Below are 18734 nucleotides of genomic sequence, written 5' to 3' on the forward strand. Positions count from 1 at the left end.
ACAAGTGTAATTTTGAACCCAATATATACAAAAAAGATGACTGTTGAATGATGAAAAAAGACTCCTATTTTTGTTCTCAATTAATTGGCCAATTGTTTTCTCGATTGTTCGATGAATAATTTTGTCCAAAAATGTCAGAAAATCGTCTTAAGTTGACGTCTTCAAATGTCTTTTTCTGTCGGGCCAATCGTCGAAAAATCAAAGATTTTAAATGGGCAATGAGCAAAGTAGCAAATCATCACATTGTAGAAGCTGGAACTAGAAAATATTGGATATTATTCATAAACAAATGGCTTAAATGATTCTACTGTTTATTAAAATCTCTGCCAATAATTTGCTTTCAATCGACTAACAGATTATAATTTTAGCTCTTTTTATCATCAATCCCAATCACACAGTCCAAGATGGCGTCTTATTTTGTCTGACCAACAGTCAAAAATCCAAATTTAAATTTCCTATAAAAAAAAAAGAAAAAGAAAATTCGAATAACTGATGAACTGAAATTAGTTTTGCTTGAAAAATAAATTCATTCTTAACTTGATCTTTTAACTAAATAATTTAATCAACACATGATTTCAGCTTTAGGTTTAAGTTTTTAGGGTTGAGAGTTTGTTATACTGAAGTACACCCATGAATGCTCTGTAAATGTGAACCCATCATTATAAGAGTGTGTTGTTGCGGTCAGACCGGGGCCTCGCAGCTTGTTTTGGCAGATCGCTCTCTATCCCAGCCGGCCCACTTCCCGGTGACCCGTGCATTTAAAAAACGCATGAAAGTAGCTGATCTTTTTTTATTGTCTTTGTTGACTGACAGTCTGAAAACACCGTCTCCTTCCTCGGGGACAAAAAAAAATAAAAAAAATCCAGCTGTTCTTGTGAGCTGGTCAGTGGCAGCTGGATCCAGACTGGGCTGCAGGGCTTTCCCACTGGCTCTCATGCGGTCCCTGCAGTCACTGGCAGATGCTTTTTCCATCTCTAAAATGTCAGTCAGACGGCGTTACCATCATTTTTGGTCTGCTCACAGATTTTGCGCAGGATGCAAATTTCTATGTCTGGGATGTCATTTAGCCGAGGACAAACTACACAAGCTCAACTGTTACTGTACAAATAGGGACAGCTTTTAAGCAAACGATCAACAAAACTTTCTGCTTTCATCTCTTAATGTTTCCTTGGCTGCGAATCACTGCTACTGCATTGCCGCGTTGCCTCCAAAATGTCTATCATTCTTAGTAGTTAATCTGAATCAAAGTGTGGCTGCAGAGAAAATGCTGGATGGAAAAACACGAGCGGAGCCGAGGCTGCGGCCCCCGTTGGCTGTCAAGAGGCCTGTTTGCAGTGTGGAAAGCTCCCGGCAGTCACCCAACCCCGGGGCTGTGGGGGGTAGAGAGAGAGAGAAAGTACTGTACTATTTAATATAATGAGAGCGGGAGGAAAGAGATGGAAGACATGGATGAATGTTTTAGAGTTTAGGAACAGAGAGAAAAGTCCGGGCAGTTATTTAATATAATGAAGGATCTAATGAGTGTTTAATGCGACGAGAAAGCGAGGAGAATACATTTAGTAAAAGAGACCGGGAAGTAATGGACGTTTGAGTTTGTGGATTAATATTTACAGTGTAGTGCCGTGGTGTGTGTGTGTGTGTGTGTGTGTGTGTGTGGAGGGGGGATGAGACGGAGAGAGTGAATAGAGCAGTGTTTTATCACATAGTACTACTCAGCAGTCAGTAGCGCTGGTCCTCCCAAGGTCATGCATGGTGCTGGAATGAGAGCTATTTCCTCCCTCAGTCCGACCAAGCGTGAGCCGGAGAAAATGTCTGGAATCTCTGTTACTTTCCAAAATCGCCACTCCGCTGCACAAACCCCGACCGCCACAACCAGCTTTCATTACTTCGTGACGTGAAGATCATGTCCGTTTAATCACACGAGCTATTTTTGAATCACTCTCTGCTCCCTGGTGTTTCTACTCAAATGAAATCTTGTGAAAGATTTGTTGTCTGTCGGCCAAAAAAAAAAAAAAAAAAGCAACTGCGCGGTGCAGCACCTTACAGGCAAATGTGTCCGGGTCGCAATGAAGGCCGCGTCGAAGACTCGGGAGTCATTTTCGCTGTTGCTGAATTCCAATTTCGCAGATATGCATCATAGATTTTGTATTGATGTGCAAGTGCAATGGCCTTTGGGCAAATCTTATTAGGGAAAGCTAATGTTTTACCAGGCCACATAAGGCGTTGTGAGTAGGATTCGAGTTTCACCTTATTGGTCTCGGCGCGCTGCGGGTCTGCTTCGTCAGATCAGGTTTCATGCTCTAATTTGACAATGCAGATAAAGAGACAATACAGAAATCGAGCGATGGGCTGTGCTAAGTTGTGAGCCGTCTTAAGTTGTGAGCTGTCTTTGCTTCGGCGCAGCTTCTGAGTGCTGCAAAAAAACAACAACGACCTTTTAACCCTCAATTTGGTTTCATCAGTGAGAAAGTGCTTTTATCTTCGGTTCAAATGAGGCAAGTTGTCAGAGCTATAATACGTTGGGAGCAAAACTGGGGTAGAAACCAGGACTTTACTGATGTACCTGACATTTTTCAGATAAGTTTCCAAGTTGCTAATGTGAGAATTAAGCCGGAAAGCTTGTTTGCGGGAGAACGGAAACTGAACCAGAACTGAAACAACATGTGGTCGCGCTTCTGTTTCTGGAAAATATGACTGATTTTAACTCCAAAAGGTCACATTAAAATGGCTCGAACTATATTCTGATGTGCTGATTCAACTACAATTTCAATTTCTGTCAGTGACCAGTAATGCTATCAAACATACACGTTGACAAGATAACTAATATCATAGTTACATATATGGAAAATATGACATTTTGATAAATGCCAACTAAAGTTTAAACATGCAAAAAAAAACAATTCGGTGATATTCCATGACGTGGCCCAACAAATGATCAAATTGTCACTTTCTCCGTCTGGAAAAAGAGATTTTAGAATTCCCTGATATTCCCTGAGCCGTAGAAACCCGTGCTTTTTCAAATCCTCAAATTTTAAAACTACAAGTACACTATAACCCAGACTGAAAACGGAGTGTGCGTTTCTGTTCTCCGAGTACAGATTCTGAAGGCTTATTTTCTGTCACAGCACACTGAAACATGAAGCTGAGATGCATGTCATCGGCGCGTACATTATCTCCCCATGCGTGCACACTGTCTCCGTAGACAACCCGAGAAAGCTGCTGAGAGTCTGTGTACAAATAAAACCACCATAGTCTAGTCTAACAACCTACTTACTTTCCACAAGAGCAGAAAAGGACGATCATCCCTCGACATTTGTCAGGGGAAAATGTATTGCGTGTTGTTGTTTTTTTTTTTTCCATGCAGTGTCGCCCTGCCTCCTTATTCACACACTTACACTTATTCGCTCTTGGGAGCTGCCCGGTGGAACACAGTTCTCACCTCCGAGTCACAGTGCGGCTCAGGTGGAGCAAACGGAGGGGAAAAAAACACAGCGACTAGTATCTGTCTAAATGTAGTTGATGCGATATTGTACGCCGACCCCTATCCAGCACATGAACGGTGATTTCTAAAAGCTGTCAAAGCTTAAGTAATTAAAATGTCAACGCTGAATGTCTTAGCTGTCTGTCACTCAAAATCATTTTAAAAGTTCTATTCAACACGTTATTTACGCACTTTTTTTTCTCTCAATATTGGTAAAAGGCATTCTGGGAAACGTGAACTCACTGAATGAGGTACAAATCTATATTAGGATTCAGATTCAGACTATCTTTTGATCCCAAGAAGGGCAATTCACTTGCAGCTTACCCAGCCCATAAAGACAACTTTAAAAGTCACAGGCAAAGTTCAGGCATTACTCAGAAAAGTTCAGGCATTACTCAGAGGCAACAGATCAACATATAGAAGTCGCTACAAGGAAACAAGAAGCAGTATCTAAAAATAATATGTTATAGTCATGGATAAAAATAAGTTATAGTCCATACAAGTAACCAAACCCAAAGACTGTCTTGTCATTTAAAGAGATAAGGGACTTAGAGTAGCTATTTCTTCTACTCAGGGGCACATTACAACATCGGCCTGAGGGAATCACAGTGAATTCACTGCATTACATGGTATATAAAGTAAGTTAAAGAAAACACATAAATTATGATGAGTTATTACAAACGTACAACTGCAGGGCACTGAAAAGCCCTGATTTCAATGAGTAAGATTACTCCAGCAAGGATTTTTCTTCCTTCGATTCCACATATGGGCCTCTTAATGATAGCTGCTGAGGGAAGAATATTATTCCTCTCAGACTTTCCAAGCTAATTTGTGGGTTTGAAGCTGCCAAACTTCTGTCCACAAGTCTGGTTCTAAAGGATCATGGGCATTCAAAATATTCTATAGACCTTAGTTATATTTTTAAAAGACCGGTCCAATGATGGTGCTTCTTTCTCGTGATGTTAGCCCATACAACCGGGCGAAGGTCAATTGAGTACCCATCTGGAGGTCTGAGTCTCCAAAGTTTACGGAGGAATATTTTTGAGTGAAAATGACAGAGGAGGTTTTTTTTTTATTATTTGAAATGTCAGCCTGCAGATCTCAGATGGGAAATAAGTCAGGAGTGAGCGATGGGTACAGTCAGCATCAGCAGAAACAGGCATAACTCTGCACTTATTTCATCGACAGACAGTGTTTCGGAGGGCTGTCAAAACCTCGCATGTCAAAGAATCACAATCTCTCACAATCTCTCTCTCACACACACACACACACACACACACACACACACAGAGTGCCTTAGATATCCCGCCGAATCTACATCTGTCTGTCCTTCAGATGTGTCGGCTCTCAGTCAGTCAGTATGGCTAACAGTGATGTGGAAGGATTACTCCTTCAGTTAAGTGTGGAGAGAGTGAGAAACCGAGACATCTGAGAAGATTCCAGCGGGGCTGAATATTTAAGTCAAACGAATAATTGCAATTTCCATCGACCACTGTTCTTGTTAGTCGGGGGTCATCTCGCAGATCTGCCTTGTTAAATGCCACTTATCCTCCTGTCAGGCCCAGCAGCACTCTCAGGATCTGGTTGAATCTGAAGAGGTGATTTAATTAAAGATCCTGTGCAAAGGTTGCAGGAGGCACTCACTATTACTCACTTATTGACAGATTTCAGAGACTGGCTGTCTCTCATGACACACTTCTCAGTCCCTCACTTCTTGCTGCACTTCCTTACCCCCCTGTCTACTGGTGCTTGGTATTTTCAGAGACACTTGGGGTTTTTTCTATTTACATTTTTCTTGCATATCTAGAAGTAGACACTCAATTTCAACCAAGATTTGCTACATAATAAACAACTGAAATATCATCGAGAGATTACGGCTGTTTTCTGGTCAAGACTGCCCCATTTTTTCCGAGTAAGTAGCTCCCAAGAGTCACTCTCAGCAGTCCACTGGGGGGGGGGGGGCGAGCTTTTACATTCACCGTGAATATATGAGGACTTAATTAAATTAATGTGAACGCGATGAAATACCAAAGGGTACTCCTCATTAGTACAATGTTTTTTTTAATCTACAGAAACTAACATTTCAGGGCAATTTTCTTTTCTTTGATACTCAGCACTATTTTTTGCCAGCCTACCCACCGCATCCCTCTTCCTAATTATTGTCTGTTTCACAGAGTCCATGAATTTATTAAAAAAGTCTGTAATAATTAAACCAAAACAATAAAATATTTTAAAGTTATGAGGAGTGAAACAGCTGTGAAACATGACCTCACACAACAGGAATTAGCTCCGCAGCAGACGGACAGCTGCTATGGGACATTTCTTTTTTTTTTTTTTTGCCTCCACGCTTATTGTCACAGTTGTCATAGCAAAAGCATCAGTCCAGGGCAGAAACATTATGGGATGCAAATGAAGCACACGCTCATGTGTGCCTTGGGGCAACCGCATATTTTCAGTTTTAAATTTCTATTTAAGACTATTTTCTTTCCATTTTTTTTTCTTTTCTGCCATTTTCTTTCTGCCTATCTGACATTTTTTTTTTTTTCCTTCCTTTTTTTGTGTTTAGGCATCAGGCCACCCATTATGAATGGGCCCATGCACCCTCGCCCTTTGGTGGCACTGCTGGACGGGCGTGACTGCACAGTGGAGATGCCCATCCTGAAAGACGTAGCAACCGTGGCCTTTTGCGACGCTCAGTCCACGCAAGAGATCCACGAGAAGGTAAAACACCTCACGCGCACATGCAACTCTTATAACATCATTTTATCTTGACTTGTGAATTTTAATGTTCCAACTGAATGTGTAAATCTCTAGTATGAAGTTTGAGGAAAAGTTTTGCATATTTCTATAAACTGAATTCTGGGATTCAAGTATAAAGTGGAAGCCTCTGGTCCAACCAAGCCCCTTCGGAGGGGCTGCAACTAATTATTGCTTTCATTATCAATTAATCTGATAATTAATCTTAGTCTACAAAATGTCAACATTTTTTGAAAATTGTTCATCGCAATTTTCCAGAGACAAAACGTGACAGATTGCTTGATTTGTCCAATCAACAGTCCAAAACCCAAAGAGACTTGATTTACCATCATAACTGACAAAGAAAACGTCAAGTCTCTACATTTGAAAATCTCAAACTATTAAACATTTGGCTTTTCTTTTTTTTTTTTTTTTTTTACCAGAAAATAGTATATAGATCTTGTGATGGGACTAGATGTTACCATAAATTTGGATATTTTCATCTTTTCCTGGATTTAAAGGCTTCATTACAGTACAGATATAATTGTTTTGAATTTACTTGACTGATGTAGCTGTTACCTGCTTAGTCTTTATATTTACATTACTGATTAATATTTATCAAAAATGTGACTGACAATATCAGTATCGAGATATTTGGTTAATAAGATGTTGATGCTTGATTTTCTTCACGTCGCCCAGCCATACTTAAAAATGTCTGAAACAATCAATCGATTCTAAATAGATGCTTATTAATTTTCTTCTGACCTACTTATGGATTAATCAACTAGTTACTGCACTTCTCAGTCCTCCACATCAGTGGACTAAATAAGATTGACTTTAATAACTTAAAAAGAGATGGCAACAGTCTTCTACGTAATACTTTTAAAGCATTCCTTCAGAAATCTGTGATTAAACACAGAATCATGTTTAACTATCTTTTTGATTGACAAGTGATCTCTGATCTGGAAATATTACAATTAATGCAATGTTCATGATATTCCATCATATCGTTCAGACTATCGTCATATGTTGATGGCAACAACATCAATGGCTAACACAATAAAAGTCACTAATTTAGGCAATTGAAATAATTTGACTGCTCGTACAGGCGTGGCCGGAACCATTTTGTAATGAAGACCGCTCGCAATTTTACTTTTCCTGTTTTTTGCCAGTCCACCAGCATCGCCTGAATGCAGTGTCAGCACTTGAGATATCCAAGTTAAATGAGAATGAAAATACGGGCCGTCATTAACGACGGGCAACACTAAATTAATTGAAAGAATGCACACGCTGACACAAAATCGAAGATAAAGAGAAGTGAAATAGAGGCAGTGAAGTAAGTGAAGAAGAATAAAGAGCACAGAGAGCCAACTTTAAATGTGGGTCAGACTCCGATCCTGCCACAGCCACTATGGATTGTTAAGGGGTTTGTATGTCTGGCAGGGTTACGTCTTGTTCTGGGTGTCTGCCAGGCGCACTCTCTCTGTGAGCACGCTCAGTAGGCCACAGTGTGGGAGAAACAGATGGCTCTCCCTCGCTCACTCTCTCTCTCTCTCTCTCTCTCTCTGGCTCTCTAGTAAGCAGCCACCTCATTGTGTAATTAAAAGGGCTTCTTTACTGTAATTGAACCACATGTCATTTTCATCCTCTCTTATACACATGAAGCGGCTGCCAGCATGAGCAAAAAGATCACACGATTAACTGAGAACCAATTAAAAGGTGACGGCTGATGCCGAACCACCTTTCACATGGAGCCATATATTCCTATTCCACGTGATAGTCAAATTATCTGCTTCCGAGTCATAATGTTTCATTGTCAATTAAGACAATAAGATATTATCCTGATTAGAAGTCAAAGAGAATCCCGTCTGAATGAGATTTCTGCTCATATTACACAGTTTTGACTAAACGCAGATAACCTTATCTTGATTGCTGTGGTTAAAAAACAAACAAAGAAGCAGCTTGGTTCCCATGGTATATAATATTCAGGAAATTCAGTTATTCTATGCAGGCAAGTTATATTCAAAAACAGGATATGAGGTTGACATCGACGGCACCGCCAGGAAAACAACCATACCCAAGATACTGAGAGAGATTGTGAACTCGATTAACTCTGGCTGCTGACACTTCCTGCAAAGCTTTGACATGCCAACACAAACACACACTTAAGAACTGACATTTACCTTTCGCCCTCACAGTGTGTCGCTGTGTACGTTTAGAAAAAGCACAACCATTTTGTTCTGCGCGTCCCATACTTCTGTTTTATTTCTAAACGTGTGCACCGACGGTTAAGTAAAGCTCCATTTCTTGAGAAAATATACACGAGATATGATGTTTGTCTCTGCCTAAATGTGTGTTGTGTGGTTTTATTTTTTGGTTTCCAGGTCCTGAATGAAGCTGTAGGAGCCCTGATGTACCACACCATCACTCTGATGAGAGAAGACCTGGAGAAGTTCAAAGCTCTGCGTATCATCGTCCGCATCGGCAGCGGTTATGACAACATTGACATCAAATCTGCGGGAGAACTCGGTACGAACGCGCACGGAAACTACACACACACACACACACACACACACACACGGGAAGAGAGATCGCACACTCGTGACACCTGTGCTGCTAAACTGTTATGATGTCAGTAGTCCTCAAACACCATTTATGAGTCGACATGAAAGCCACATTCACCACAAGGCGTCCGTTGTCGTAACGACTGCGAGGTTCATGCTGGAGATTCATCTTCCAAGAATGTGCACTTCCATGTATTTGAGAATTGAGGATTGACAACCCTTGTTTGTTTCACCAAAAGTTACTTGTTGGGCTTCTTTAACGTATGAGCCAAAAGATTCAAAAGTAACACTTTATCACGAAAAGAAGATGTTTCCTGAACTGTTTTAGGTGTTAACATTGTGAATCTATTATCCGGTGAATTAAGCCTCTTTTCCACTGCTGATACTGGCTCTATTCTTCTCGACTCCATTTACTTCTGTGGATTTTGTTATTCCCCCACTGCAGATAGTTTTCCTTCAGCGCCGCGTCAAATGAAACTATTGTTACATCATCTTCAACATGACACACAAACTAGCTGGATCTTTTCGTCAACAACCAAACAGAGGAACGTCGTAGGAGCTTGGCTAGTTAACAATGGCGAGTTTGTGCAGGATGTCCCGTGTCACCCACGCAGTGATCGAGATGATTCTCTCGGACCCGGTGGTCTGCCATGGTCTCATGTCAGCTTTTAGCATCGGCTCACCTCACACTGAACCTCAACGGAGATGATACCAAAGTAGCACCGGGTAGCAGTTACTATCTGACACTTTTGCCCGACGGAAAACCCCCAAAAAGTATCGAGGTGGTACCATTACAATCTCTGTTATGACTGACTGGCCTTCCTATCTAAACAGGGAAAGTCATTTCAGCATTATTTTTTTTAGTAGTAAAGAAAGTTTAAAAAAAAAAAAAAAGAAGCTTTTTTTTATTTTTTTTTAATTTTTTTTTATGTATTATATCCTAAATGAAATTGTCTTAATCCATCACAAATTATTTTCAGTTACTTAACAATTTATATAGCATATATTCTAACTTTTTAAAAGAATAATAACTCCTGAGTAATCAGAATTATGATCAGTGTAAACGGAGGCCCTATTAGGCCAGAAATCAAAGGTTTAATTAAATTCTTCTTACAAAGTAGGTTGACCAAACAGCCACGTGTTCATTTTCCTAGCTGCCAATGAGAGCTATCACGTTTGCAAGAACTCAGCAATATTTCTAGAGAAAAGTGAACTCACCAAAGTTGTTTTTTTTGTGTTTTTTTTGTTTGTTTGTGACCTATCTCGGCCTGAGCTTGACCAACTTCCCCTATCTTCTTCCACCGAGAGGCTCTGCCGTTTGAAAGTGTCGTTTTATGTTTCGTAGAGAAAACTTGCTGACATCGCACCTTCGGGCTGCTCTTCTTCTCCACCAAAATAGCTTTTCACGTACCCGCCCCCCTCTCCTTCCCTCCCTCCGTTCCCCCTTCCCTCAAAGGGCCCAAAAAGCTATTACTAATCCTTATCTGCTCTCTGGTCCAACAGGCATAGCTGTGTGTAATATGCCAGCTGCCTCGGTGGAGGAGACGGCGGACTCGACGCTGTGTCACATCCTCACCTTGTACCGACGTACCACCTGGCTGCATCAGGTTTGTAGCCTCGTGCGGCCGATGAAAGAGGCGGAAAATGACTCGGATTTAAATGAGCTCACTCTGAATGCGTTGCTTAGAGGTGTGCATTCGGTCATCGCGACTTTAGTTTCGACAATTACTAATAACTGTCTACTGGCAAATTAGCAAAATGTAAACGTTTCATTTTCTTTAGAACGTTGCTGTATTTGAAAGACGTTGATGTGAAGTGTAGAAGGTACAGTAAAATGATCTGTTCCTCAAATCAATATTTAGACTTGTTTTTATAGCAATGATCACAATATCTAACAGGATTTAGACTCATTTAAATGCTGCATTAAGTCCCGGCGTTATGAACTTATTGCTGGGTCGTGTTAAACTGCTGCGTTTTTCTTGTCCGTTTCCTGTTGGCGTGTAATAATAACATCGTTATTCACGCCAGGCTCTGCGGGAGGGCACGCGGGTTCAGAGCGTGGAGCAGATCAGAGAGGTGGCGTCGGGAGCGGCGAGGATCAGAGGGGAGACCCTGGGACTCATAGGGCTCGGTGAGAAACCACACAGATACGAGTCGTCACTGATACCGCCACAGAGCTCTGACCTACATTCTCAGGTGCGCGTGCTCACATGCTCGCGATGGCAGCGCGAACAGGTGGCTTGTTAAGCAGATGTGACGTTTGGTCGGGCCGGTCACAACGTCGATCTATCTGGTTTGCTGCCGAGGAAACGAGTCAGCTTTTTATTATTTTTTTATTTTTTTTAATCATGAAGCATTTGTCGGTCTTTTCCATTTTAATTTTGAGAAGTTTTGTCCATAGCTCAGCTAAATTGGCTTCCCAAGGAGTTACTGCCAATAAAATATAAGCGGATTAACCAGAGGCAGAATGCAAATCTCTTCCCTGTACAATGTGAGAGCTTTTTCCAGTAATAACGAAAAAAAAAAACGTGTGTTTCCAGAACATTATGTAATTTGTGGAAGTCCCAAAAAAAAAAGGAAAAAAAAGAGGGAAGATTAAATGCACAAGAATGGGAACCATTTTGTTTTTTTTTACATTTTGTTCAAAAGCCTTCATGTGTGTGTGTAGTTTGCTTAAACGCCCCTGCGAGTGTACTGATGTGTGTGTGTGTGTGTGTGTGTGTGCGTGTGACTCCACGCCTGTGGGTGTTCATGTGTTTCTAGGTCGGGTGGGCCAGGCTGTAGCCTTACGAGCCAAGGCCTTTGGCTTCAATGTGATTTTCTATGACCCATATTTGGCTGATGGTGTAGAACGATCGCTGGGACTACAAAGGGTCACCACACTACAGGTAACACACACACACACACACACACACACACACACACACACACACACACACACACAGAGACAGACCTGGCACTGCTAACAGACACATTACTGTGCTGCTGACGCCATAAAAGAACTGAAAGCAAAGCAATTTCCTTGACTCAGAAACTTAATTAAAGGAAACATTGTAATGGATTATGTGTTAGTACCTGACTGTTTTTATTAAGCTAAATATTCATCACATGACAACAATATCTGACTGTCTCCTCAAAACCATTTCCACTCAACTCCTACTCAGATTTTAGCCAATAAGAACACATCACTGGCGAAGCGTTTAAATGGATTCCGGCTAAATCCTCTTTTTACAGCGAAGGAAAAATCCATTGTCTCTTTTTCTCTTTGCTAAATTGAGCTGAAAAAAAAAAAAGCTTCCTCCACTATCCACCATGACTAATGCTCATTTGTCGGTATGCTGCCGTGACTTCCATTTGAGGCAAAGGAGAAACGCCCTCTTGTGTTAATTAATGGTAATTGTGAAAGCGTTTAAAAAACTAAACTATAACTACTAAAAGCAAATCAAGATTCTGTCAGCTGTTCTACTCGTTTAGCTCTACGTCTCAGAGTGAATCAACGGTAAAGCAGTAAGTAAGTAAGAAGTAAGCAGCGGTATTAAACCTGCAGTGCGGAACTTTTGTCTCCCTCTTCTGCCAGCGAGAGTAATTACAAAAACAGTATCGGCATGTGGTTCACGTCCTCGGCTCCGCTGCTCGTTCGCCACCGTTGCAGCTGTAAAGTGATGGATAAATTATATAAAAGGTGTCACGACCCCCCCCACCGCGAAACAGGTCATTACACTATCAGAATTCGATACGTTCAGTCCGATAACATTTAGAAAGTCTAGAAGAGCCACATGATCGATTATTTCATCCTCAGTAAAGTTAGCATAGGACTAAACCGGAAGTAAGCCTGCTGGACCACCACCAAGTCTCCGGTGCACCTGCTAACTCATTGAGCATCACCAGTTTGCAATTCATCCGGCCAGCGCAGGGACGTCTCACCAGACACCGGATTTAAAAACTCAGTTCACCGTGAAATACAGAGAGATCGATCTGGCGGTGAGAAGCGTAATCAGCGTTGCGCGTGAACTTTACACTGTTATAATTTATACGTAAAAGTAATGCACTGTAGCTTTAAGAGTAAAACAGTGATTTGGGATTGATTGTCACTTCCGTCTCTCTTCCTCCTCAGGATCTGCTCTTCCACTCTGACTGTGTCTCTCTGCACTGCAGCCTCAACGAACACAACCACCACCTGATCAACGACTTCACCATCAAACAGGTTGAGAGACACAGCAGCCAGCACACACACACACACACGCACACACACACACACACACGCACACACACGCAGAGAATGATTTATTTATCCTGACATCAACGACTATATCCCACAGCCATAAATATTAAAGACGCGCAGGGAAGCCCACCACCAACCTACAGATTGATGAGGTTCTGTGCTGCGTGCACAGCATGACGACACCCACTGAAGGAACACCCACTGACTGATGCTCGCTCTTCATCAGCCTGAAGGACTTTTACTATTCAAATATTCTGACCTTGCTGGAGAAGGAACAGTGAAAAGACAACCCCTTTATGTGGATCAATAAAATATCACCTATTTATTGTTATGGTTCGGTTTTGATTAAAAGTTCTGCCCTGAGCGCAGAATATGTGATTTTTTTTTTTTTTTAGCTTTATTGTATTTTGTTTACTCTTTAATATCATTGTAACTTTACATTTCCCCAGGCCAAGTTGCACTAATGTTAAAATATAAATGTGGCGTGCCGCTTTAACTGAAAGTAAATCACTGGCTGTACTCGTGTGTGTTAAAGATGCGTCAGGGGGCGTTCCTGGTGAACACAGCCAGGGGGGGTCTGGTGGATGAGAAGGCCTTGGCTCAGGCCCTGAAGGAGGGGAGGATACGTGGAGCTGCTCTGGATGTTCATGAGACGGAGCCTTTTAGGTAACACACTCTCTCGGCTTACATATCTGTACTTTCGTAACTCAACAAATTCATTGTGTAACTACTTGGTCCTCTGTAAGCCACAAAGCAAATCCTGATTATATAGTGAATTAATTAGTTTTATGACGGATTATAATGTTACAATTCACTGTTATAGAGTCATCAATCAAGCAAAATGTTAGCATCTCAAATTCAAGGGAATGGCTGCTTTTTTTTTATTTATTTATTTTGTTTTTTTAATGTCAAATTCAGACATTTCATAGACGTGAGTAATTAAAATATTACTCGGTGATGAATAAAGGCTGAGATTGTACAGCTCATTGCACTGTGTGTACGTGTGTCAGTTTCAGTCAGGGTCCGCTGAAGGATGCTCCCAATCTGATTTGCACACCACATGCTGCTTGGTACAGCGAACAGGCATCGCTGGAGATGCGGGAAGAGGCAGCCAGGGAGATCCGAAGGGCTGTGACAGGTAGCGTACACACACACACACACACACACACACACACACACACACAGTCATGAAATCGCACACGCGTTGACAGAAAACATGACCCCCGTGAGAAAATACAAACCAAAGTAAAGAGAAAGAAGATATTTTTAGGTGTTCTGCTTCAATCCAGTCGAGCATGAACTACTCTTCTTTTCTCTGTAGCAGAGAGACTTGACGGTTTCTTTCCAACAACTTCCTGACTTTTTTTTTTTATCCTTTTACTTGACTCATTCTGTCTCTCTTTTACATTCTTGTGGTTTCCCCAGAGGTTCAGTCCATTTACCAATGGCCTGTTAAATTTTGTCCACCCTTGTCTGCAGAAAGTGGGTCAGTGTGGTAAAAAATAAATCACACCTGCTTTGAAACGAACTGCAGTCACGCCAACTAGTTCTCCCGAGTGACTTGCAGCACGCAGGACTATTAATTTGAGTTTCTTTACTGTGGCAGTTGATATTTTACCCTCTCTGTTTTTGTTTTTAAGGTCGTATCCCGGACAGTCTGAAGAACTGTGTGAATAAAGAGTTTCTCACTCAGAACAACCACTGGACAGGAGTCGACCCAGCTACCGTCCACCCTGAGCTGAACGGGGCTTATAGGTAATAACCGACATCACAATAACACATCTGTAGTAACCAGCTTTATTATTTTAATCAACAAATGTTTACTAAATATCTTGGAAAAATTTGAAATGGCAGGAAGTGTTTGCGTTTCCAGTGTAATTACACATATACAGAGCATGTTGCTACCCAGTAGGAGTTACAGTGCTCAAAGATGTGATGACAGCACTGACTGCACATGATAAAAGAGCACACGGGCCTATAATTAGACTGACGGGTAGATTGTGTCTTCACATGGCATGAGGAATTCAGCTGGGCAATGTCAGAAAATGACATACCCGACACAACAACAACAAATCGACTGCTGAGGTACCGAGAAATATTTACAGGGTGTATCGCAGCCCAGAATAGCAACGCAGTTCACCAGAAAGGTCACGGCTCCTGTTGAAACACTGCGTTACCTACACATATTATACAAAACACTGAGAACATAATGTTGTTGTTTTTTTCTGGCCTACTTTTAATAGTATTTCACCACACAGTTTTGTTTTTATTTAATATTAGTCTTGATATTTTTGTGTATTCTGTGGATCAATCAGAGAAAAAAAGTCAGCTGTTGGGAAAAATTAAGTCTCGGTATTAAAAGATTAAATGTAAGCATGACAAATTCAGTTTCATTCATCTGTTTCTGTTTTAAAATGGTTGATGTTAAATCTTAAAACCTGATCAAATAAAACCAAAACTATCTTCATGGTTAGATAGATTAATTAAGGATTTAATTTTTCTATTAGATGAGCTTCAATAATGTTAACGTGGAAGGTTCTTAACTGTTGTCTCAGTTCTTTTTTCAGGTTTTGATCTCCCTCCCTCCCCTCTAGGTATCCCCCAGGAGTGGTGAGCTTGCCAGCGGGAGGCCTCCCCCCACCCGTTGAAGGCATGCCTAGCGCCATTCCGATCACACACACCCTCCCGCCCGCCGCCTCGCACCCTCCCCACGCACCGTCTCCCGGACAAAACACAGTGAAGCCACCAGAGGGCGACAGAGAGCAGCATCCGAACGACCAACTGTAGCCGCACAACACACTACAACGAGCTTTGCCCGTGTTGTCTGGTGACTGGAAGGGGAGGTTGGCACTGCAACCGGTACCATAGCGATAAGTTCCCTAGTGACAAGCTGTCATCAGACAGGTTCAGTGTCCGATTGACCGGTTTGAGGTCCCAATAACAATCGATTCACAACTCTCTGGCAATTGGTTCGCAGCGGCCAGCTCTCACTCCGAAGAAAAAGAAGAAGAGGAAGGTGATGATGAGAAAGAGGAGCAGACAGCTGTTGGAAGCTCGAATCAAAGAGCAAGACAGTTGTCCTCTGCCCCAACCAGAAGTCGATCTTCACCTTCTCTGCCAGAACTAAAAGATTATGATAACTATCTGTCGATTTGGGAAGAAAAAAAAAAAAATACAGAATCAAATTCCGCTGTCTTAGACCGTAGTGTGTCCAAAGTTAGAGGGGCGGGTTTCATGTCTTTCTCTCTTTTGCGTGTCCTTTCATTAGTTTGATGTACAAGCAACTTTAGTAGGTTATGAAATGAATGTAACCTGTCTGTGTACAGTTTTTAGATTTACAGCAAGAAGATACTGATATTTGTATTCCAGTCTTAACAAAAGCAAAAGGTGATCTCTCTACGTAGCCAACCCGGTTTGCGAATACAACATCCGTTTATTTTAGTTTTTTCTTCTCTTTGTGTCCCCAGATTAGCAAGGCCCCCCCCAAAAAAAGAGGCAGCTTTTTGCACACCATCTCAGGAAATTAAGTTTCCGCAGTTGGTATATTATTTTTTCAAGTTTTTTGTTTTATAAATTCCTTTCTATGCCACTTAGTGCTTTTGTTTTTCTACCTGCTTGCCTTTTTCGTGTCCTGCTACATTAGATAAAAGTACTTTAACGGGAGCTAAAGTTGATCTAATGTTTGCTTTTGTTGGTTATGTTTAAGGGGCATGTGATTTTGCTCTTGGGACTTGTGTAAATGTTTGACCCAAATTGAAGGGGTTATGGGAGGAAAGGCCGCGGGGAGGCGGCAAAACGGTACACTCGGCTGGGACTTCATTCCTTGTAGCTATTTTAATTTATACATTGACAAGGTGATGCACTGAGAGTTTGTAGCGGCTTACAGTTTGAGAAACAGTCTTGCAAAAAGGATTTTTATCTTGTCTTCTTTGTGTCTAATGATCCAGTACTTCTCCCTATCACATGCAGTAATTGTGCAGGTCATGGAGCATGAACAGTTTGATGAATCATTGTTGCTTCGAGCTGATAAATCAGTATTCTGCTGAAGTTGCCCTTCTAGCTATAAATATGTCCAATCACCTGGCAGAGTTGAGGAAAAACTCCACTTTAATTTCCATTTGAAGTTCAGAAGCCACATGTACAGATGTCACAGTGAAGTTAATGGTTACTGACAGAGAGACGGCGATGTGCTGGAAGTTAGATTGAATCGAATTTTCATATTTTTTGATTTGCTCCCAAATGGGCCTTTTAAGACTTTTTAAAATACTACACTTCCTGTCAGTTTGATCAACTCTATAAAAGAGGAACAACCTGCTTGTGAGAACAAAAAAAACTATACTTTTAAACAAACATGGCAGATATCTTTGCAAATATGCACAATGAAGTAAAGGCGTCTTACGATAGCGCGTCAGCCAGTACTGATTTCTCTAGACTAGTAACACTAACATTTCAAGATGGGTCCTCCATGAGTCTACCGTTTAGCCACCCCCTGTGGCCTCTGTGTCTATGTGTACATATGGTGTTCTGCCTGCCTGTGTCAATGTGACTTGGTTGTATCTGTGTCTAAAAAAGCAGCACTGGGAGAAGGGGTGGTGGCTCGTACTCTCCACAAGGCATCATTACAAAGACTGCCATCTCGCTAAACAACTCAACACTCTGTTGAATCTAAAAATGCTTTAAACTTGACTTCAAACCAAGGCTGGCAAACTCAGCCGGTAATCTTACAATTTTACCGGTAACATTCACACAATGTAAATAAGATGCTGATATCATCATCATGTCAGTGCTTAAAAACACCCAAAACTGTTTTTTTTGTTTTTGTTTTTTTTCTCTCTGGAATATTTATTACTGATTCCAGTTCAGCTGAGTGACAGTGCTTTCTGGATCCCCTTCTACCAGCAGCTGAGTAGTCAAAACATTTTGCTGTTGCCTACCTGGTCTTCTTCATGGTGAGGTAGTAAGCGTAGCAATCAGGGATGGAAATTTCGCTAGCCGCCGGTGAGTATTTTACAACCCGGGCCAGTTTCGAGTTCTCACTGGCCGAGCGTCTATACTGAAGGTACCGTCAGGCTACAGCTCAAACATCCTGAAATTAGTGCTGTAATATTGTGAACTTTAATGTTTCCTCACCAGATGCCTGTCATTTTGTGGGGAAGAAACTCTTTGCTCGTTCTTCCTGATATAAACCGTAAGCATTCCTCCTTCGAACCGCTGGGTGCCACAAATAACAACGACAAGATTATCTTAGATTAGATTTTAAGTGTTGAGGTGCTCCTTGAAATTCCATCCCTGGTAGTAACAGACAGTCCACTGTTGCCTACCTTGGTCCCCTTTATGGTAAAGTAGTAGGCGTAGCAATATACAGTATACATATTCTATATTCTACAGTAAATATCATTATTTTTGGTCAAAACTGACAACCTGACAAAGATATGTTTGTGACTGTATGCATTTGTATGAATTATTTTAAAAGGAAATAAACTGTGGAAAGGTGACGTTTGTGTGTTATTCATCTGTAATGTTGATTTTTTTTTTTTTTTTTTTTTTTTTGGGGGGGGTTCTTTAAGTTTAGCTTCAAACAATACGACCTTACAGGTATCTTCCTGTTAGAAAGATGAGAATCCTACAGTCAAAGCTGAAATTAAGTCTTTTCAAAAGATAAGCTTAGAGGTACGAAGGAGAGTCTGATACCTCTTCACACCATATACGCACTTCCACGCGGTGGGTCCGA

The 18734-nt window shown here is 41.3% G+C and overlaps 1 protein-coding gene across 3 annotated transcripts in view; it reads left to right on the plus strand.

Moving 5' to 3' along the window:
- LOC138196836 (C-terminal-binding protein 1) overlaps nt 1-18498 on the plus strand; it is a 30356-nt gene extending 11858 nt beyond the window's left edge. For 2 of the 3 annotated variants that reach the window (XM_069147214.1, XM_069147213.1), the window contains exons 2-11: nt 6048-6202; nt 8602-8746; nt 10285-10388; nt 10810-10912; nt 11545-11669; nt 12896-12985; nt 13539-13669; nt 14014-14141; nt 14644-14758; nt 15598-18498. In XM_069147214.1, the coding sequence (XP_069003315.1) occupies nt 6048-6202; nt 8602-8746; nt 10285-10388; nt 10810-10912; nt 11545-11669; nt 12896-12985; nt 13539-13669; nt 14014-14141; nt 14644-14758; nt 15598-15790 (1289 nt within the window). In that variant the 3' untranslated portion in view covers nt 15791-18498. Of the gene's footprint in view, nt 1-6047; nt 6203-8601; nt 8747-10284; nt 10389-10809; nt 10913-11544; nt 11670-12895; nt 12986-13538; nt 13670-14013; nt 14142-14643; nt 14759-15558 lie in introns of all 3 variants that reach the window. The other variant, XM_069147215.1, reaches the window with a different exon arrangement.
- The last annotated feature ends 236 nt before the right edge of the window (nt 18499-18734 follow it).

The sequence above is a fragment of the Embiotoca jacksoni genome, unplaced genomic scaffold (genome assembly GCF_022577435.1).
Source record: "Embiotoca jacksoni isolate LCO1_2020_lvr unplaced genomic scaffold, fEmbJac1.0.p SCAF_135, whole genome shotgun sequence".
Lineage (NCBI taxonomy): Eukaryota > Metazoa > Chordata > Actinopteri > Embiotocidae > Embiotoca > Embiotoca jacksoni.